The sequence below is a fragment of the Nicotiana tomentosiformis genome, chromosome 3 (genome assembly GCF_000390325.3).
Source record: "Nicotiana tomentosiformis chromosome 3, ASM39032v3, whole genome shotgun sequence".
Lineage (NCBI taxonomy): Eukaryota > Viridiplantae > Streptophyta > Magnoliopsida > Solanales > Solanaceae > Nicotiana > Nicotiana tomentosiformis.
Window position 1 is genome coordinate 87,536,188 of NC_090814.1, and position 23,132 is coordinate 87,559,319.

The 23,132-nt window shown below is 40.3% G+C and overlaps 1 protein-coding gene, 1 long non-coding RNA gene and 1 pseudogene across 2 annotated transcripts; 2 read left to right on the forward strand and 1 right to left on the reverse strand.

The window, feature by feature from the left end:
- The first annotated feature begins 885 nt into the window (after positions 1 to 885).
- LOC104101534 (ABC transporter C family member 10-like) lies at positions 886 to 8,624 on the forward strand. The gene is made up of 12 exons (XM_009609003.4): positions 886 to 1,119; positions 2,303 to 4,365; positions 4,531 to 4,851; positions 4,924 to 5,010; positions 5,196 to 5,783; positions 5,893 to 6,057; positions 6,330 to 6,624; positions 6,745 to 6,959; positions 7,036 to 7,341; positions 7,463 to 7,526; positions 7,600 to 7,839; positions 7,947 to 8,624. Exons 2-12 carry the CDS (start codon positions 2,305 to 2,307, stop codon positions 8,093 to 8,095), a joined length of 4,491 nt encoding a protein of 1,496 aa, XP_009607298.1. The 5' UTR covers positions 886 to 1,119; positions 2,303 to 2,304; the 3' UTR covers positions 8,096 to 8,624.
- Positions 8,625 to 8,815: 191 nt separating this feature from the next.
- Positions 8,816 to 22,157, forward strand: LOC138907093 (uncharacterized). The gene is made up of 2 exons (XR_011414801.1): positions 8,816 to 9,998; positions 21,844 to 22,157. It is a non-coding gene; the product is annotated as an uncharacterized lncRNA (long non-coding RNA).
- LOC104098985 (probable linoleate 9S-lipoxygenase 5) lies at positions 18,969 to 21,737 on the reverse strand (annotated as a pseudogene).
- Positions 22,158 to 23,132: the final 975 nt, after the last annotated feature.

Sequence of the window (23,132 nt, forward strand, 5' to 3'; positions counted from 1 at the left end):
CTTGTTTATTTAAGCTACTAGATATAATGAGGGTCTTAAAAAAGAAAAGAGAAACACTACTAAGAGCAAATAGCCTTTTTGGCCAAGTGCTTTTAGGAGAAAAAAAAAGTATTTTTAAGTAGAAGCAGAAACAGAAAAAAATAGTTTCTTCCTATAAATACTTTTTTGAGAATCAAAAAATACACTTAGAAATACTTTTTAAAAGTTTGGCCAAACACAAACTGCTACTTACTTAGAAGTGTTTTTCAAATTAATTAGTCAAACACAAATTGTTTTTCACCAAAAGTACTTTTTACAAAAAGAACTGCCGAAAAAAAGCACTTCTCAAAATAAATCGATTTTTGTAACTAATGTGTTTGATCACAACTTTAGGTGTTACATCGTTTCGTTCTTTTATTTAATCTTTTTAAAAGCTAAATTATTTTTAGAGATCGGACATAAATATCACGAGCATCCCAAAAAGGGGCGTTCACAAAACAAAGTAACTAATTTTCTCCATAAGTCTTCTTGAATTAAATGACCATATATAAGGCCTTGCGTTGTTCATCACACCGCTAAATTAACGTGAACAGTCTTTGCAAAAACTGGATTAGTGGATAAGTTCGCGCAAAGGAAATAAAGATATTAGGATAACAGAGCATCTGTGAACATAACATAAAATATGTATTCTTTGGTCAACTCATTCAATGGAATGGAGTTTGTCCCTATACGCCAAGGCGTTTGTGTTGTTGCATGTTGAGTAAACCGCAAATTATGATCCACTATACAATTCATTTTTTACTTCGGTTTGTGAAACATAGTGATTGTTTTTATTACCTCCTAGGTGCTTGACGTAACACCTAAGTGATGATTATAAGACAAAAAAAAAGGGATTTTTTAAAGCTTAGTTTTTTTGGGTAATAGAAGCTTAGTTAATAAAGCCAACCAAAAGTATAGTACTGTGCCATCCAAAATAATCACCCGCCCTTTCATCTTTTCCTCTGTCTTATTACTAGCTCTGAGTTTTAAAGATGAACGACATAATCACCATTACTTCTGGGTTTTAAGGATTATATTGTTTTCTGTTGGTGGCATTTCCATGACTCGCAGCGTTTTTGTCATCCACCTTCTGCTATTTTGGTTAGTCCTTTTTACTGTCTTCAACTTTTTGTTTACTCTGGTTTGCCGGTTTTTGGTTCTTTCATTTTTTTTTTCTTTGGCTTGGTCTGACCTTTTATTACTGTTTCTTAGATGCATTTTGGAATCTCGCATGTGAATTTCTTATTATCTTATGCTGAGCAGAGCACCAAGTAACGATTGGTCTCTTGGAACCATTCTTTCTTTCAGTTATATTTTGGCAGAATACATTAAAGCCCCTTATATTTGCCGGTATATTTCATTCAGACACTCGAACTAAAGCCTGGTTCAATTAAGCACCTGAACCCATTACAACCAAAGCCCGCTACTAGCTTCTTCTTGTCTGCGTGCATCTCTAAGCTCGTGAGGGGAAGAAAACCGAGCCCCACGCCATCACTCTACAATCATCGTCATACTCGTCCCGCCAAACCTGGACTTTGATACCGGTTGTTGGGCTAAGTCAGCCCAATGATACTCTTAACATAATGTGATATTGTCCGCTATGAGCCAAGCTCGTATGAATTTTCAAAAAGACCTCACACTATTAAGAGATAAATGCACCTTATATGTATATTTCCAATCTTTTCAGCTATCTATGTGTGACTTTGTTCGCACACCCAACAAACAGTTTGTCCAACATTATATAGATATTCCATAAATTACTACCAACCTTAATTGGTTCCAACAGACCAAGAAACCAAATTACATAAATTAATCCAGAAATTTTTGCTGCACTTTGTAATGTATGAGTGGGAATTGTCTAATAGGCACATTTTGTAATGGGTTCGGTGCTCAATTGAAACAGGCCTTAGTTCGAGTGTCTAAAGGAAATATACTGGCAAGCTTAAGGGGTTGTCGATGTATTCCGCCTTTTAGTTTTGTTATATTTCACTGTCTAGCATTGGTGAAAGATTAGCTGAGTAGTGAAGTCTGTGGATGTAGTAGTGCTCATATTTATCTATTTATCTGTATACACATTTATGACGACATATACAACATATTAAAGCGCGCAAGCTTGACCGTACACCAACGTCATAAAAAAGGAAATATATTAAGGTGCATCGAGTTAATTTTGAGCATCTTCACAACTGCTTGCAACCTAGTTTGTCGAAATAATTGATTCTAAAGTTGTGCCTTTCAATAATTCTTAACCATACAATTTCTTTTACTTCTTTTTTTTCCACAGGAATGTCTCTTCAGAAGTCTGATCTTGTTAATACTTTCTTGATACCAGGAGTTGAATTTGCCCATTGCATGGATTGCGATTGCAGTACTGATTGGATGTCCGTGGCACAACCTTCATCCTGTATCAATCATGTGTTGATCATTTGTTTTGATGTTATACTCCTGTTGTTCTTCCTATTCACTCTATTTTTCAAGTCATATTTAAAATCTACCAACATTCCTGCTCGTTTTTCTGGGTTCTCGCGTTTGCAGTTGGCTTCTGCTATTTTTAATGGTTTACTGGGGATAATATATTTGTCCTTATTCATTTGGCTCTATGTTGACCAGGTGAAGAAAACCCATAGTACATTACCACTGCGTTGGTGGTTACTAATCTTGTTTCATGGAATTACATGGTTATCGGTAAGTTTAACCGCAAGCCTTCGAGGGAACCATATTTCAAGAACCCCTCTGAAGCTCTTGTCAATTCTTGCCTTTGTCTTTGCTGGAATTTTTGCGAGTGTGTCACTCTTTGCAGCTATTATTGGTAAAGAGGTAACAATGAAGATAGCTCTAGATGTTTTGTCCTTTGTAGGAGCATGTTTATTGTTGTTATGCACCTACAAGGGGCTGCAGCATGAAGAGAGAGATAAAAATGATCTTTATACTCCCTTAAATGGTGCTGCCAATGGAATCGGTAAAAGTGATTCTGTTAGCTCTGTCACTCTGTTTGCTAAGGCTGGGATTCTTAATCAAATGTCATTTTGGTGGTTGAATCCACTGATGAAGAAGGGGAAGCACAAAATTCTTGAGGATGAAGACATGCCCACATTGCGTGAGGCGGATCGTGCTGAATCTTGTTACTTAATGTATGTGGATCTACTGAACAAACAGACACAAGTTGATCCCTCTTCCCAGCCGTCCATTTTGAAGACAATTGTATTATGTCACTGGAAGGAGCTCATTGTCTCAGGATTCTTTGCGCTACTGAAAATAACTACTCTTTCTGCTGGTCCTCTGCTTCTTAATGCGTTCATTAAGGTTGCTGAAGGAGACGTAGCTTTTAAAAATGAGGGATTTTTATTGGCTATTCTGCTTTTTATATCAAAGAACTTGGAATCCTTGTCACAAAGGCAATGGTACTTCAGGAGCAGACTAATTGGTCTAAAAGTAAGGTCTTTACTTACAGCAGCCATTTATAAGAAGCAAATAAGATTATCCAATGCTGCTAAGCTGATGCATTCTAGCGGCAAAATCATGAACTATGTAACTGTGGATGCTTATCGAATTGGAGAGTTTCCTTTTTGGTTGCATCAAACGTGGACAACAAGTGTCCAGCTCTGCTTTGCTCTTATCATTCTCTTCCGCGCAGTTGGACTTGCAACTTTTGCATCCTTGGTAGTGATTATACTCACTGTGCTGTGCAACGCTCCGCTAGCAAAGTTGCAACATAAATTCCAGACCAAGCTAATGGTAGCACAAGATGATAGGCTCAAGGCTATCTCAGAGGCTCTTGTGAATATGAAAGTTCTGAAATTATATGCATGGGAAACTCATTTTAAGAGTGTAATTGAAAGTTTGAGGAGAGTAGAAGAGAAATGGTTATCAGCCGTTCAGTTGAGTAAGGGATATAATGTCTTCCTTTTGTGGTCATCACCTGTTTTGGTCTCTGCTGCAACATTTGGGTCTTGTTATTTCCTACGTGTTCCACTGCATGCAAGCAACGTTTTCACCTTTGTAGCAACTTTACGTATTGTTCAGGATCCAATAAGAACCATTCCTGACGTTATTGGTGTGGTGATTCAAGCCAAAGTTTCATTTGCAAGGATTGTCAAGTTCCTTGAGGCCCATGAGCTAGAAAATGCAAACGTTAGGCAGGATCACAACTTTGCAAGTACACATAATGCTATACTTATCAAATCAGCTAATCTCTCATGGGAAGAGAATTCATCTCGACCTACACTGAGAAATATTAATTTGGAGGTTAGACCCGGTGAGAAGATTGCAATATGTGGGGAGGTGGGCTCAGGAAAGTCAACTCTTCTGGGAGCACTTCTTGGAGAAGTTCCAAGTATCCAAGGAACTGTAAGTTGTACTGGTTAGTTACTGTTTTCCTTGCTAGGTAGGAAAATGATAAGTAGGTTCTCAAAGTTTATTATTGTAAGCACATACATAATTTACTTCACGTCCTGCACAAGAAAATAATTCCATATCCCCCCAACTGATATATATATTCTCTGTGTTCTGCAGGTTCAAGTTAATGGAAGAATTGCCTATGTCTCTCAGTCTGCATGGATTCAGACGGGGTCAATACGAGAAAATATTTTGTTTGGTTCTCCACTGGATAACCAGAGATACCAGCAAACATTGGAAAAATGTTCACTTTTAAAAGACCTTGAGTTGCTACCTTATGGTGATCTCACTGAAATAGGTGAAAGAGGAGTTAATCTTAGTGGTGGTCAAAAGCAGCGCATTCAACTTGCTCGCGCACTGTATCATAATGCTGATATATATCTCCTGGATGATCCATTCAGTGCTGTAGATGCCCATACTGCTAGTAGTCTATTCAATGTGAGAAATAGTATTGTGCTTCATATCGTTTCTTCTGACGTGCAAGCTCAAATTTGAACCGGTCATTTGCAGGATTATGTCATGAGAGCTCTCTCGGGGAAGACCATCTTACTTGTGACTCAACAAGTTGATTTTCTTCCTGCTTTTGATGTAGTTCTGGTTAGTTTTTCTTGATGAACTTCTCTTTCTAATATGACTTCTTATTGATGGCTTGTTTTTCTAAAGAAGAAAAAGAAAGTGAACTCTTGAATCCCTGATATATTCTCTGTAAAATTACATTGATATTTGAAATTGAATGGTTATATTCACAAGAAATGGCCTTACATATGTTAATTTATTCGCAGTTAATGTCAGATGGAGAAATTCTACATGCAGCTGCATATCATCAGTTATTGGCATTGAGCAAAGAATTCCAGGACTTGGTCGATGCACACAAAGAGACCGCTGGTTCAGAAAGAGTTGCAGAGGTTAATCCATCATCAAGGAGGGAATCTCGTTCAAGAGAAATTCAAAAAACTGATACTGACAAAAATTCTATAGCCTCTGTAGGTGATCAGCTGATTAAGCAAGAAGAGAGAGAAGTCGGAGATACTGGATTTAAGCCTTATGTTCAGTATCTAAATCAGAACAAAGGGTACTTCTTCTTTGTCATGGCTGTACTCTCCTTCATAACATATGTGGTTGGTCAGATATCACAGAACTCCTGGATGGCTGCAAATGTTGATAATCCCCAAGTTAGCACTTTGAGGCTTATTGCAGTTTACTTGCTAATTGGTGTTGTATCAACATTGTTTTTGCTATCTCGATCTCTATTGACGGTCTTTTTGAGTTTGCAATCATCAAATTCCTTGTTCTCGCAGCTATTAAATTCTCTTTTCCGTGCTCCTATGTCATTTTATGACTCTACACCTTTGGGAAGGATATTTAGCAGGGTAAATATCTCAAACATGAACATTGAAATACAAGCTATAACATTGATACTATGTTTATGGACCTAACCATTTTTGCTATCTCTCCACTACCCCAAACCCGTGTATGCAGGTCTCATCAGATTTGAGTATAGTTGATCTTGATGTTCCTTTCAACTTGATTTTCGCTTTTGGATCTACCACAAACTTCTATGCTAATCTTACAGTGCTAACTGCTGTCACTTGGCAAGTTCTGGTTTTCTCAATCCCAATGGTTTTTCTTGCCATTCAGTTGCAGGTAAGAGTTGACTGTTTTATTTATCTCAACATCCTGTATTTGAGTTGCATGGCTCTGCCCACTGTATGAAAGTAGGACAGGATTTGTTACTGTTAAACAAATTTTTAACTTTTCATTTCTTTTACGCTCTATGCCTCCAAACTGAATAGTCCGGAAATATGATTCTCTGGCAAGGGTTGTAGGATTTTAAAGCTTTAATTCTCTGCAACACTATTCTTGTGCCAACAGTAACTGGTAAATTGAGACTTAAAACTCTCTCTTACTCATGGCAGAAATACTACTATGCATCTGCCAAAGTGTTGATGCGGATAAATGGTACTACCAAATCATTTGTGGCTAACCATCTTGCTGAATCTATTGCCGGAGCTGTGACTATAAGGGCATTCAAAGAGGAAGACAGATTTTTTATGAAGACTTTTGAGCTAATTGATATAAATGCCAGTCCGTTTTTCCACAATTTTGCAGCAAATGAGTGGTTGATTCAACGATTGGAAACTATTAGTGCAACTTTTCTTGCATCCTCGGCACTTTGCATGGTTTTGCTTCCTCCAGGGACTTTCAGTTCAGGTATGCCATGATAAATATTAATCTTGGGACTCGAATAAAGAATTCTATATTATTGTTCCTTAACCTTTTGCCTAATGTTAAACAGGAGATTTCTAATAACAGGCTATTATTCTTTTGCAGGATTTATTGGAATGGCTTTGTCCTATGGTCTTTCCTTAAACATGTCTCTTGTTGCTTCCATTCAAATCCAGTGCAGGCTAGCAAATTACATAATTTCTGTAGAAAGATTTAACCAGTATATGCACATTCCAAGTGAAGCTCCTGAAATTGTTAAAGAGAACCGTCCACCAGTCAATTGGCCAACGAGGGGTAAAGTTGAAATTCAAGATTTGCAGGTAAATTTTTTCTCACCACCCTAATTTTCTTGTATTTAGAACTGATCAAGATGCTGATAAGTATACTCCAAAACAGATCAGATATAGGGAAGATTCCCCTCTTGTTCTAAGGGGGATCACTTGTACATTTGAAGAAGGTCATAAGATTGGTATTGTTGGCCGAACTGGGAGTGGCAAGACTACACTCATCGGGGCCCTATTTCGATTAGTGGAACCAGCAGGTGGAAGGATATTGGTAGATGAAATTGACATTTCTAAAATCGGTCTTCATGATTTAAGGTCCCAATTCGGGATTATACCTCAGGACCCTACACTCTTCAATGGAACAGTAAGATACAACTTGGATCCCTTATATCAGCGTACTGATGAGGAAATATGGGACGTAAGTTAACTTAATATGTATTTGGCCTTCTTTTTTTTTTTTGCACTAGATGGAGAATGTGCATTGTACCAAAGCGATCTTCTGATTTATTGCGTTCATTCATGTCATCTCCACTGGAAAGGTTCTTGCAAAATGTCAGCTAAAAGAGGCAGTTGAAGAAAAAGCAAAGGGGCTTAACTCATTGGGTAAGTTTTCCAGCAGCAGGTATGATTATTTTATCCAAGTAGGTTTCTGTTAACCATTGAAGAGTTATTTCAGTTGTGGAAGATGGATCAAACTGGAGCATGGGGCAGCGGCAGTTGTTCTGTTTGGGACGTGCTCTTTTGAGGAAAAGCAAGATTTTGGTACTTGACGAAGCAACTGCATCGATCGATAATGCCACTGATATGATATTGCAGAAAACTATCAGGACAGAATTTTCTAACAGTACTGTAATTACAGTTGCCCACAGGATACCTACAGTAATGGATTGTACAATGGTTATGGCCATTAGTGATGGTAAGACTTGTTTGTTTTCTTTTACACACGACTACGTTAAGACTTTCAAACATGCTAATCCCAGAATGTTTTAGCTGTAGTGACTTTAACTTTGGTTGTGAATACAGGGAAATTAGTGGAGTATGATGAACCAATGAAGCTGATGAAACAAGAAGGTTCGCTCTTCGGGCAACTTGTGAAGGAGTATTGGTCTCATTATCAATCCGCGGAACTCATTGAAGATAACTGCATGTTTGCAATATCTTCTTTGGCCTGACACATACTACCCATGTAGTTGCAACTGCTATGTACGCCCAACAAGCAACCATTACTGCAGCGGAGAGCTAAATGTCGATCTGTTTTTCATGAGGATGTGAAGTTAATCAAGATAAGTAATCTGGAATAACATAAACAAACGTGGGGCGTTCACTGAACGAGAAAAGTATAGGCTCATGTATAGTTTATATGATTTAAATATTTGGATGATAATTAGTAATAGACCGGTCATTTATGAGAAGATAGTCTAATCCTTTCCTCACAAAGAAGGGAGGAGGAAAGAAGAGAGAGTTTCAAACTTTACCTTCTCTTGTTTGGTTGGCAAATAGGTCGAAAGAGTTAAATATTCAATGCAGTAAAAAAAAGAAGTAAAAGCTTTATCGGAGTTAAAGTCAAACGATAAGGAAATAAAATTTCTATTTCCTTCCATTTTCTCTACGATCAGAGGTTGATATGAGTCGGTTGCTCTAGTTGTGAGCACCTTCCACTTTCAATTAAGAGATTGTGAGTTCGAGTCCCAGATTATATTGGGTTGTTGTTGAGTCCCAGATTATATTGGGTTGTTGTTGTTGTTGTTTACTCTTTTGTGAAATTTATTTAAAAATGATAAATCTGAAGAAATACTAAATTTCAGAAAATCTTTCTTCTATATTTCGTGTGTTGGTCACTTGTACAAGAGCATGAATTTATACAGGGAAAAGTAATCTAGCCTATAACTGACTTGAGCCAAGTGGCATTATTCTATTGCTTAAATCTAACCACCTAACGGATAAATACATGAAATAATTATTTACAATATATAAACAGCTGTAAAGAATCTTCTAGTACTGGGCTCAACAATGCTCTGCAGAAAACAAATCTCAAACACTCACAAGGAAAAACGGCCCAAGAAATTAGGCCCAATAGCTCATCCCAACTCAGTCCAATAACGAGACCCATTCTGAATTCAACGGACAAGTGTGTATGTGTACATTTTCAGACAACAACATCAAATCCTAGCTACTTCTTTGTCCTTGACCTTGAAACCATCAGAAACGTTCATCGGAGAGAAATTACCACCAACACCCCCCTCAAGTTGGAAGGGGGAGAAAACACCCCCAACTTGGCCAAGAGATTATGATGATGAGGTCGTGGGAGCGATTTTGTGAAGAGATCCGCCATTTGAGACGAAGATCGAACAAAAGAGAGGGAAATCAAACCGGACAAGAACTGTTGCCCGACAAAGTGGCAGTCTAACTCAACGTGTTTTGTCCGTTCGTGAAACACGGGGTTTTTCGCTATATGTATCGCTGCTTGGCTATCTGAGTGTAAGGGAACCGGAAGTGTTATGGGAATAGAAAGATCCTCAAAGAGACGGACCAGCCAAGTAAGTTTTGCAACCACTTGTCGCATTGAGCGATATTCGGCCTCAGCAGAACTAAGAGAAATTGAGGTATGACAAAGCTCCAAGCGATATATAAAAGCCACTAACTAATTTGCGCGAATCTGAACAAGTCGCCCAAACCGAATCACAAAATGCCAAGAGCTGAAAAGAGGATGAAGATGACATAAAAAGACCAAGGCCAGGATCCTTCAACAAATATCGAAGCACGCGATAAGCAGCATCAAGATAGGGCTTCCTGGGGTCCTGCATGTATTGGCTCAAGTGCTGGACCGTGAAAGATAAATCTGGTCTGGTATGTGTCAGGTAATTCAATTTTCCAAGCAAATGACGATACAAAGTAGGGTCCTTTACAGGATCCCCTGTCTTAGCAAGAAGTCTAGTTGTTGGATCAAGCGGAGAAGAAACAGAAACCAGTTGCATTGCATCAAATTCCTTGAGGAGATCAAGGGTAAACTTCCTTTGTGAAAGGATCAATCCCTGTGTTCCGCGGATCATCTTCATACCCAGAAAAAAAATGTAAGTCCCCAAGATCCTTGATTCTAAATTCTTGATGAAGAAAATCTTTTAGTGCTTGTAATTCTGTTGTATCATTACATGTTAGTAAGATATCATCGACATAGACAACTACAATAGAGATAGAGGAATTTGACCTTTTAAAGAACAAGGAGTAGTCATTTAACGAGTGAGTGAAACCCTTAAAATTTAGGGCATTGGTGAGCTTAGCATACCATTGTCCCGAAGTTTGATGAAGTCCATAAAGTGACTTTTTCAATTTGCAGACATGTGTAGGAGATGGTGGGATAACTCCTACTGGGAATTTCATATAGACTTCCTCGTGCAAGTCTCCATGTAGAAACGCATTGTCCACATCTAATTGATACAAACCCCAAACTCTTTTTACTGTTGTAGCAAGTATACACCTGATGGTGGTCATCTTGACCACTGGTGAAAATGTTTTAGTAAAGTCCACTCCTTCCTTTTGTATGTACTCTATAATGACTAGCCTTGCTTTCAATTGTTCTTCACTTTCATCCGAATGTTGTTTAACTTTGTACATCCATTTGCATGGCAAGGCTTTCCTACCAGGGGGTAGTTCAACTACCTCCCAAGTTTTGTTGAGCTCAAGAGCCTCAATTTCCCTTGCCATAGCCTCCTGCCATCCTGGGTGATGTGCAACCTAACTATAACCAGTTGCTTCTTGAACATTAGGTAGATAATTAAGCATATGTTGATTTGAAGAGGAAAGTCTACTAAAGGATAGTGAATCTGGTATGACAGGAGTGAGGAAACAAGAACTACTTACATCTGTGAGCTGGAGTGCATTGCATGTATAATCTTTAAGATAGGAAGGTGGATTATGAGGCCTTGAAGATTTTCTAATGAGAGCATACATCATAGGTTCAGAATCTAGAGGTGGAAAATAGGAGTGTTAGTCCCTGAGATATGGGATCTAGAAGATGATGGAATAGGGGATGATCTAGGAGTAGACAGATGAGTAGGAATGGATTGAGGTGTAGGACTTGGAGAATTAGGAATGAAATGTGAACTGATAGGTAAAGTTTTAGGTTAAAAAATCAGGAACTGGACTAGGTGAGTGACTTGGTTGAGCAAGGGGCAAAACATGATGACTTGTAGTAGGGGAGTTTATAGAAGCAAAGGGAAAGAATTCCTTATGGAACACAACATATCTAGAAATGGTAGTCTTAAGAGCTTTAAGGTTAAGCACTTTATAACCTTTCTTATCCATGTGGATACCCAAGGAAAACACAAGGTACTGCCCTAGGATCAAGTTTTGTTATGTGATTGGTAATAGTGGAAGCAAAGCATAAACAACCAAAACACCTAAGGTTAGAGTAATCAGGCTTGACCTTAAACAAGACCGCATAAGGGGTCTTTAAATGTAAGACTCTGGAAGGGTATCTGTTGATTAGGTAGGTTGCATAAACAATCTCCCCAAAAGAAACAGGTAAATGTGACTGGTACAGTAGTGCCTTAGATGTTTCTAATAAATGTTTGTGCTTCTTCTCTACTATACTATTTTGTTGTGGGGTGTACACACAATTGGTCTGATGAATAATTCCTTGTGAAGAAAGGAAATCTGACTGAATGTTTCCAGTTCCTAATTCAAAAGCATTGTCTGATCTAATGATTTTAACCTCGGAATTAAGCTCTGATACCATGAAGGAATACTGAATTCCAGAAAATCTTTCTTCAATATTTCGTGTGTTGGACACTGTACAAGAGCATGAATTTATAAAGGAAAAAGGAATCTAGCCTATAACTGACTTGAGCCAAGTGGAATTATTTTTTTTGATAAGGTAAATTATATTAATCAAAAGGGAGAGAACTCCCGTGTACACAAAGTATACCAAAGACGTAGAGAATTTACATCAGAAAATGATTCTCTACAAAAGACGCCCAATCTTCTATACAAGTAGGGGCTAAATGAGTGCACCAAAAAGCGATCAAAGATAAAAGACTATTCTTAAGATGTGAAAAAGGAGACTCAATCTCCTCAAAAGCTCTCCTATTTCTCTCCCCCCATACTACCCACATGAGAGCTAACGGGGCGAACTTCCACGCCTTTTGCTTTCTTCTTCTACGAAAACCGCCCCAGCTATATAACAATTCCTTTACAGTGCTTGGCATCACCCATTGAACACCAAAAAGATTCAGGATTGACCTCCACAATGCAGAGGACACAGGGCAATGCAACATAAGGTGATCAACTTCTTCCCCAGAGCTTTTACACATGTAGCACCAACTAACAAGTGTAATTCCCCTCTTTCGGAGATTTTCAGCAGTCAAGATCACTCCCCTTGCCGCTAGCCATGCAAAAAAGCACACCTTCGTGGGCGCCCTAGGAATCCAGATCGAGGAGTATGGAAAAGTGATCTCCTCTCTCACCAACATACTCTGGTAAAAGGACTTTACGGTGAACAAACCATCGCCACGCAAGCCCCATCTCCAAGAGTCGCAGGACGGCTGGAGTATGTCTTGCCCGTATAGCAGTGCCAACAAGACTTGAAGATCTGCAATCTCCCAATCTTGCATGTTCCTCCTGAATGAGAGGTCCCATACTACCCCCCCCTTCATGCTCCTTGCGAATCTGTTGGACCATCAGTTCCTTCTGGTTTGAAACTCTGAAGACGTGGGGGAAGGAGATCCTCAGAGTATCCTCTCCACACCGCATATGATTCCAAAAGCTGATTCTCCTTCCATCTCCCACCCCGTAAGTGATGTTGCCACTGAATTCTTCCCAATTCTTCATGATACTCCTCCACATGCCACACCCGAAAAGTGTTGTGATCGCCTTGGTCCTCCAACCCCCTCCCGTTGAATCGTACTTTTCTACTATGTCCTCCCTCCATATAGCATGCTCTTCTACCCCGAATCTCTACAGCCATTTTTTCATTAAAGCTCTGTTAAATACCCTAAGATCTTTCACTCCAAGTCCACCCCACTTCTTTGGGGAAGTGACTGTCTGCCAATTCACTAGATGAAACTTTCTAGTTCCATCCGCCGCATCCCACAGAAAGTTCCTTTGAAATCGCTCCAGTTTTTCTGTGATGCTCACCGGTGCTTGCAACAGGGATAAGTAATAGGTGGGCATACTCGATAAAGTGCTTTTGAGAAGCACTTCCTTACCTCCTTTTGACAAATACCATTTCTGCCACCCTGCTAATCTTTTTTCAACCCGCTCGATCACTGAATTCCAAACCGTAGTATCCTTATATGAAGCGCCCAAAGGGGCCCAGGTAAGTAGTGGGAAGGGATCCCACCTTGCATCTGAGAACACCAGACAAAGCATCAATATTAGTAACCTCACCTACCGGGAAAATCTCACACTTGCCGATATTGATTTTGAGTCCTGATACTAACTGAAACCACTGCAGGACCTGCTTCAGGTAGGTTCACTGATCCATATCGGCATCACAGAAAACCAGTGTGTCATCCGCAAAAATCAAATGTGAGACTCTTCGGGCACTGAGCACCCCAATCGGAGTTGAGAATCCTCTCAAGAAACCTCCGCCCGCCGCACGATCCATCATTTTGCTCAGAGCATCCATCACTAGAATGAATAACATGGGGGATAAGGGTCACCTTGCCTGAGACCCCTGGGGCTGCCAAAGAAACCACACGGGTTACCATTAACCAGGACAGAGAATCTGACTGAGGAAATGCAGAACTTTATCCATCCCCTCCATCTTTCCCCAAACCCCATCCGCATCATAATGAAGTCCAGGAACTTCCAATTGACATGGTCGAAAGCCTTCTCAAGATCTAACTTGCATAGTAAGCCGGGTTCTCTATTTTTCCTTCTGCTGTCTACAAGTTCATTTGCCACCAAGGTAGCATCCAGGATCTGCCTACCTTCCACAAATGCATTCTGGGAGGACGAAACAGTCATGTCAAGAACCTTCTTAAGTCTGTTGGAAAGCACTTTAGAAATAATCTTGTAAATGCTCCCCACTAGACTAATAGGCCTGTAGTCTCTGATACAAGATGCACCTTCTTTCTTAGGCACAATAGTAATAAAGGAAGCATTGATACTTCTCTCGAAAACACCATTCGCATGGAAGTATTCAATGGCTTCCATCAACTCCCCCTTGATGGTATCCCAAAAGAGCTGAAAGAAAGTCAAGGAGAAACCATCAGGCCCGGGGGCCTTATCACCAGCACAACACGACACAGCCTCGTGCACCTCCTCCTCCTCGAAAACCCTTTTCTAGCCTCTCGCTGTCTCCCTCCCCTATATGGTTGAACTTCCTCTTTATATAAGTTCTCATAAAACCCCGTTGTCGCCCCTTTTACCTCCTCCTCTCCCTCAATCCTCACCCCATCCACAACTAAGGACTCTATGAAGTTTCTCCTTCGATTTGCGACCGCCATCCTATGGAAATACTTGGTATTCGAATCCCCCTCCTTTAGCCAGAGCGCCCTCGATTTTTGCCGCTATTGCTAACTCGACTATTTCCCTCTTAACCTTCCCCAATCTCTCTTTCTCAGATTCGTCTAACTCCCCCGCCCCTTCCCCTTTTTCTAAATCCCCCAATTCATGCATAAGCTCCCTCATTTTAACCTCTATCCTCCCAAAAACCTCCTTATTCCACCTAATAATATCTCCCTTGAGCAATTTGAGTTTCTTCGAAAGACGGTATGAAGGTGTCCCTGATACCCCATAGCTTGTCCACCATTCTTTCACCTTGTCACAGAATCCTGGCACTTTCAACCATATGTTTTCGAATCGGAAGGGAACACGCACCCCCACCCTATGCATCCATCTAGCAAAATAGGCAAATGATCTGAAGTCAACCTAGGTAAAGGAATCTGCAGCACATTCGGCACCAGCTCATCCCATGCGGGAGATGTCAGGAATCTATCAATTCTAGACCTTGAGTTGGAATCCTCCGCCCTGGCCCAAGTAAACCTTTCCCCTGACAGAGGAAGGTCAATGAGAAAGTTATCATTGATGAAGTCATAAAACTCCTCCATGGCCCTCGAAATCACACTACCCCCTAATCTCTCCTCCGGGAATCTAATAGTGTTAAAGTCTCCCCCTAGAACCCATGGAATGTCCAATTCCCCCATAATATTGGCCAGTTCCTTCTAGAAAGACACCTTGGACCCTTCCCCTACCGGCCCATACACTCCCCCAAATCCCCACTCCACCCCACTCACTCTATCTTTGACGAGAGCTGCCAAAGAGAAAACTCCTTTCCTAATCTCCTTTACCTCCAAGCTTCTATCATCCCACATGAGTAGGATGCCCCCGACACTTCCCACTGCTGGGACCCAGTCATATTTCACCTAGCTACCTCCCCAGACACTTCTCATGATCGCATCTGACAAAACTTCTATTTTGGTCTCCTGAAAACAAACTAGGTTGGCACCCCACTCCCTAACTCCCACTTTGATGATGGCCCTTTTGTTTGGGTCATTCATCCCCCTCACATTCCATGAAAGGATCTTAACTTCCATAAGCAACAATAGCCCCCATTTCCCCACCCCCCCTAGCCGAGGTCCCTTTCTCCCTGTCACACACCCGGCCCCTTCTCTGATACACCACTACATCCCCTAAGTTATTTTGCTTAACACCTTTACCCAACTCCCTCCCTGCACCATCGTAAAGAGATTGTTGCTCAATCTCCCTCAACAGTTCTAACACCCTATCTTCCTTCCCTTCAACAGAAACACCTAAAAACTTCCCAAAGTTTAATAGTTTATCCTCCATCCAAAAAGACATATCCCCTCCTCCGATCTTTGACGAAATTGGGCAGGCTTCTTCTATATATGCCCTTTCCTTGCTATTACCAGAGGAATACAAGACCATAGCATTTCTAGCACTAGGAGTTTTAACCTCCGAAAGGGTCTCACCGTTTCCTTGGGGGTCAGCAACCTCTAAAATTAACACCCCGTTGCTATAGGAATGTCCAGAACCATAAGTAGGGTAGCATGGCGGAAGAGAGCACGGAACCCTTGGCAGCATATTAACTGAAAATACTGGTCCGACACTAACATCAATTGGGGCATGCTCAACAATCTCCCTAGAAGAAGAAGAAGCTTTAAGTGTGGTCTCAGCACAACTAAGCCCAGGAGCAGGTGAGGGGTTGATGGAACCGGGTCAATCAGAGTCGGGGGCCGTGGATTAACAGTACCATCCTTAGCCGGTTCTGCCCCTGCAGCAGCGGCCATCGTAGAGGGGCACATGTCACTAGAGCTCGGTGAAGGAGTGCCACTGTGTGAAGCACCTTGTCCAGAGGAAGAAGGAACGACTGTTCCCATATGCTTAGGAGCCTTATCATGCGTAGCTTGAAATAAACTGGGCCCCTTAGGGTCAATTCTAATGGAATTGGGAAAAGTTGCTGGGCCCATGTGAGGAGGCCCAGGCCTATACTTGCTGAAAATATGCCTGGCCCTATGATAAGTAGAAAAGGACCGTCCCATTCAGCCTTTCCAGCCCGCCTCACTGACCCATTCACGTCTCCTTCTCCTGTTAAAATTTTGTATTCCTCCTCCAATTTCAAACCTCCCGTCTCTTCTCGATCTAACGTTTGATTCCGGCTTAATCCAGTGATCCGGCGAACCCTCCCCTCCCCTCAGAGACTGATTCCCCCCTCCCCCTCCCCATTCTATCTGACCTTCCCTTTTCTTCCGTCGCTATCACAGGCATAAAGATAGGGCGAAATTCAGGGCTTAACCAAACCCTATAACTCAAGTAGCCATCTTCCACCACAGTGGAGACAGGGATTCTGCCCCCTTTCCTCGCCACAATCCTCACTCACGAGAGATTGTGTAAACTGCAAATGACATCAATAAAAACCCCATAGATTTCCCTATCTTCTTGAATAGGTCAAGACACCAAAGATGCACCGGGAGACCCACCATGTTGACCACCAATGTTTCGCCAGTGAAGCGAGGGTTAAGACACCCATCATGCTCCATCCATCTGTCTAGATTTAAAAAGTTCCCATCGAACCACCTGTTTCCTCTGACAAGAATTTCCGAAGCTTGAGACTTGTTAACAAAACGAAAGAGATATTGAGTGTCCCCCAATTGCGATATTTTCAGCCCGTCCTTGACGTTCCATGCCTCTGCTGCCCAGTTCCTAACAGCCTCCGGAGAACCAACCCATTTGGAGAAAGACCCAACGAGACTAGATTCCAAGAAACCCTTGCGCCTGAGAGTGTGCTCCTCGGACAGCGTGAACTGCGGCTCTTGTCCTACGTCGAGCTTTCGATGGCATCTTCCCCCAAGTTCTAGGGCTGGCCAAGAGACAGCTTTCATAAAAGACATGTTTTCCAGTTTTCTAGATTCTAGAGAGAAAAAAGAGCTTCTCTCTGTACAATCCATCATATTCTAAATGCGGCTGTCCCGAAAAAACTGGCCGGAAAAAGCCTCAATAGTCGGGATAACAGTATTCACAGTGGGTGAAAACAGTATATATGAAGGGAGGAAGGTTTTCTCGTACTGAACAAAGGAAACAATCGTCAGAAACTGGGGTTTAAAGGCCGAAAAAATAAAAAGTCGTCAGAATTTGGTGAAACTGGCACGGGATGGCTCGGAAATGCCTCGAGAAGAGGCTGTCTGAAGAAAAAAAATTTGAAAAGTCGCCGGAAAAGGCCACACGCGCCGGCGCGTGGCTGAAATCTCGCCGGAAAGACAGGCGTATTGGCGGCGCGTGAGAGCTCAGTTGCCGGAGAAATTTACTGGGTTTGGACGCGCGGAGCTTGGCTCTTGATGGGTGTGGTGGAAAATTAGGAAGAAGAAGAGATGGAAGAGGCTCGGCCATAGGAAGCACTGTTGCGATTAGGGCACTGTTAACCATATTATAGCTTGCTACATATATTTGAACTACTGTTGCGATTAGGGCACTGTTAACCATATTATAGCTTGCTACATATATTTGAACTAATATTAGAAGTGAGTGTGGAGATAGGGTAATTTGTTGCAAAGATCCGACATCAAAGGCAAATCGGAATCACTTCGAATTTTTTCAGATGCAGAACTGTCGCCAAGTGACATTATTCTATTGCTCAAGTCTAACCACCTAACGGATAAATACATGAAATAATTATTTACAATGTATAAATAGCTGTAAAGAATCTTCTAGTACTGGGCTCAACAATGCTCTACACAAAATAAATCTCAAACACTCACAAGGAAAAACGACCCAAGAAATTAGGCTCAATAGCTCCTCCCAACTCAGTCCAATAATGAGACCCAATGACATAAGTGTGTATGTGTACACTTTCAGACAACAACATCAAAAACATCAAACCCTAGCTACTTCTTTGTCCTTGACCTTGAAACCATCAGAAACGTTCATCGGAGAGAAATTACCAACAACAAAATCACTCATAGGATACGATTTATTATTAGAGAATTACGCATCTCTGACTTGGATAAACAATCAAGTGCTTTCACTTTACCATTGTTAATTAAATAACATTTTAGTAAAATCTTCTTGATTGCTTTCTTGTTAGCTCCTCTTGCTTATCTTAGATACTTTCCACTAAGTACAGAAAATAAAATTGAGACTCTAAACAAGAACAAGGTGATACTAGAATTGAACGGTAAATAGTACTCATACAAGTAGCAATAGTTTTTCAGTCATGAATGTTTCTTTACTTATCGTTCAATAAATTTATGCAACTTAACTATACATACACATTTTAAGGTCTTTCTATTTCAAGCAATGAGAATAGGTTGCAGGGTAAGGAATTAGTTCCAATTAAAGGGGCATTTCCAAACAGGGTAAGGAATTAGTTCCAATTAAAGGGGCATTCCAAACAATTTCTATGAAATAGTTAAGAACTTGTGTCATCTATAAGTTAGCATGTCCTTCCTGTTTTTAATTTAACACCTAGAAATGTTTCAATTTATGGCAAATGAGAGTCTTTATATCATCCTTAATTTGCAATTGAAGTTAAGAGTTGGTGCTACATTCAAGTTCACAAGGAGAACAAGGAAACAGATAAGCCACAGATGTAACTAATAAGAGAGATAATATCTCATATTATAATTATATAAACAAAATAGAAGCTGGTTTAACATTACAAAGCTAGGAAATAGATAGACAGACGCTCTTTAGCTCAGAGGCCTGTCACAAATCCAGTGATGATATCACTGGATCATTTTAGCAAGTAACTTAAATAGAGATACTATTGGGAATTCCTTTGGCAGTAAGTCCTGGTTCGCTTGTCGGATAAAGCAATGTGTATGGCATCTTACCAGGGCCTGTCCTGTTCTTCCACTTCTTATAATTGTTCATCTTTGTAATATTTTCCTCAATTTGAGCCAGCTTCTTTCCAAACCTTTCAAAAGCTTGCAGAGCTTCTTTGTCCTTAGTCCATTCATCAGAATCCCTCTGAGCTTGCAGAGCTTCTTTGTCCTTAGTCCATTCATCAGAATCCCTCTGACCAAGATAAATTTCATCTGAAGTATGTGTTGACAAAACCTCGAGAGCAGATATTCCAATAAGAGTCTGGAACTGGGGTGTTATTGTCTTCAGATATCCTTTTACAGGGTTCACCTTCAGCTCCTCATACTCAGGGGTCCCAGGCTCAGGAATAAGCCTTCGGCTCATACCAGGGCGATTTGGTGCATAGTCTCCATATGGATACTGCCCAAAATTAACAGCTGCATGAAGAGCAGATGCCATCCAGATAATGATAGTCACTGAGTCGATCAGTTCTTGGCGTGTCTGCATTTTAGGCCACCAAGGCTCATCTTTCTTGTCACCATGTCCTACTTCGCGGAGTTCCTTCCACCAGGCTTGGAGTTCAGTGTCCTTCTGAAGCATGTCATCTGATTTGTAATACAAACTGATATATTCCTGTACCCAGCTTTTGATTGCTGACCAGATATCAAGTCCATCTAGTCTTCAATTAGTAAGCGGACACCATGTTTGGATGAAGGATCTTCAACTGCCACTCCTCTGAAGAAAAACAGTACACAAAAAAAGCAGTATTACATTAGGAAATCATTACAAAGAAGATAAACTAGCACAAGAAGTTGTGACTTACCTCTTAACAAGTTCAGCAGGGAGTGCTTGATCAGGGAAAACCCAGTCCCGGTAAGCAATAGATGTCAACTCCATCGACAATGGTCCAGGGAAAACAGTCTTCTCAACAATACCTCCAGCATTAAGCACAGCCTGTCGAGCCAAGGCATTGATATGCATAGTATCACGGAAGTGAGGATGCAAAAGCTTATAGACAGGATGGAGCACGCTTAGCTGCCTATTTGCCGCAATCACAAAAGGCTCAACTGATGCATGAGTACGTAACCTGTGAAGAACATTAGACTTGTGATCAAACGAATATTCAGTAACAGATTACACTACATGGACTTCAGCTAGTTTGAAATACCAGTGACTGAGAAGCTGATGAACTCCAGAATCATTAATTGCTACAAATGCCTTTGCAGTTTGCCACAAAGCACCCTCAACACCGTCTTCAGCTGGAGTGAATACTTTGCTAATAGCACCATGTTGTTCTCCATCTGGATGAGGCAAGCTTAGTTCAATCGCCAGGGGATTCAAAGTACCGTCTTTTTGCAGAAAGAGCACACTTCTTGAGGCGTAAATCTTTGAATGCGACGTGTTAACTTTCCTCGCATATGGCATCACAATGTCATGGTAGTTCAGTATGAAAAGTCGGTTCACCTCCATGGCCTAAGAAGAAGAAAATATACATTTGAGTCAGCACTGACCAGATTAGTCAACTTGGAAGGATTTGCAAAAAACAACAAACAGTTAGTCACTTACCTCTTCAATGGTCATTCCATCTAGCTGATTCTGTATTTGTTCTCTGGTTATTTTGCTTGTTTGGTCACCAAAAGTTTTTGGATCCAGTTTGCTCGTGGGGGGGAACTCCTGTACCAAAAATGCAAAGAATGTAATCTACTCCATTCTTCAGATAATAGACAAGATAGAAGAATTGGACAAAGAATTGAAAGTTTTTACTTTTAGGCCAGTTATGCACACAGGGTTCAATCCAGCTAACGTCTCTCTTCCAAATTCTTCATCAGACATCCAAGCCGACTTATCCTCTGTTTCACCAATTTAAAATTTTAGAGAACACAACAAAAATTGAATTATTACAGAAATGAATCAACCGAAAGTCATCCAAAATTACCTCTAATAACATGTGGCGTTGGATACTTAAGAAATCCTGGAGATCCAGGTTCATACACTTTCAGTACATCTTCAAAGCTGTTGAATTCATTGAGAGTGAGATTTCCTAAAGAAGCAAGCTGAGGAGCAAAGACTTGCGCAATGGCTTTCTGTGCATTACTAAGGACATCTGTCATCTTTAAAGGCGAAAACTTTTCATCCCTCGGGACATAAATTGCAAAGCTAGCTATTTGTGGAAGCCGGCTTTCAGTGGTAGGTCTGTACAAGCAAGTGTAAAAATAAACAACTAGGGGTACATATCTGTATAGAGGTTTTACAAAAAGTAAAAATGGTTTTATTGAAAGACTTAACAGCCTTAGATGGTGGTCGGCCTGTTCTTCCTCTTCGCGGATAAGGATGCTCTACAGATCCTCCAAGGACTGGTCTGGCATAAAGTGGACCATTGTCTGGATCTCCAAGATCATTGTAACAATCATAGTCATAAACCCTGTCCCATTCTTGAAGCTTTCCAGTTCCATTTCCTCTCAACATTAGCAACTCTTCTTCTCTATACACGCGCAATGCTGCAGGAGTTTCACTAGGAAGCCAAGCCTGTTGCAAATCATACAAAGAAATCATCAAACGGAAAATGAGTAAATGATGTGATCTATAACACTAAATTTGAATCATTTTGCTTGTACCTGATTCACAAAGAAAATGCGGCCTGACTTATATTTCTCAGCAGGATAAACCCAAGAGTTGCATACAAATTGCACAGTGTCTTGACTTGGATCACTAGCTTCAAGAGTGAGTGACTTGAGATAGAATTCACTTGTATTAAAGTTCTTGATGATGAATGCACCTGGAGCTCCAAGAACTTCATGATCCCACTCAAATGTGACACAAAACTTCGATTCGCTGCCTGATTTGTTCTCATCTCTTAAATGTGAAGGATTCCCAAGCTTCCCTTTCAAAGTTTTTCCTTCAAGTGTATAAACATATGATTGTTAATCCACACATTCAATATAGTGACACACTAGCTACATAGTAACATAGAAACTGAAGTGAATTTTTTGTTGAAACTATATAACATATCATACCTTGATCTCCATGGACAGAGCTAACAAGCTGCAGGATGACCTTATGCCCAAGAATTTCATAAGTTTCATGTGGAGCTAACACTTGAGAAGAACCAAGGTCCAAAGGTGTCTTTTTCATGAGCAGAACAGTGCCATTGATCATTTTGATTTCACGTTTGTCAGTGGATGCCATTATCACTTTTGCAAAGTACAATAAGCCAATATTACAATAGAATGATCGACTAAGGATTTCTGATGAGGCTTGATAAAAAAAACAATAGCAGGTGCTCTGATTTTATAGGTAAAGACTGGCTAGTCTTATGTGACGATTGGAATCCAGTCAATCCACTTTCATAAATGTGGAAGTGTTGGAACTTGAATTTTAAAAAGACTCCTTAATTCCAAGTCACAATTACTTTGAACTTAATTTAATTACCAAAACTTGGTTAGTGTGTATTTACCAGGAGACATTTATCTTAGTTTACATTACAATTTACATGTGCGATTGAATATACACTCTAATAATAGTAAATTTATGCACCTAATTTATGGCACTAGCGACCCGCCGACCCTTTATACTTCGTGCTCTACGAATGAAAATTTTTCCATTTATTATCTTGAAGAATGGGAATTGGATTAGGAATGTTCAACTTGAATATTGATTAATCCCTTCTTCATATGCTACTGCAAGGAACTTGCAAGTAATACTAGCACTATATTTGTAATTATCTTTTTTTTTTTGAACAAATATTTTATAATTATTTCAAAGTAAGTTTTTTCATTCGTTTTTTTTAACTTTATAATTGGATATAGATGTCCTTTCCATTATTTCTCAAAGTAAGTTTTCTTAAACTTTTCCTTTCTTGTCTCCTGATAGGTCCTTGTGTTTAACGACTTTTAAATTGGTTTACATACCTTATTATTTTAAAAATACTTCATCAGTAATTTCACGTTA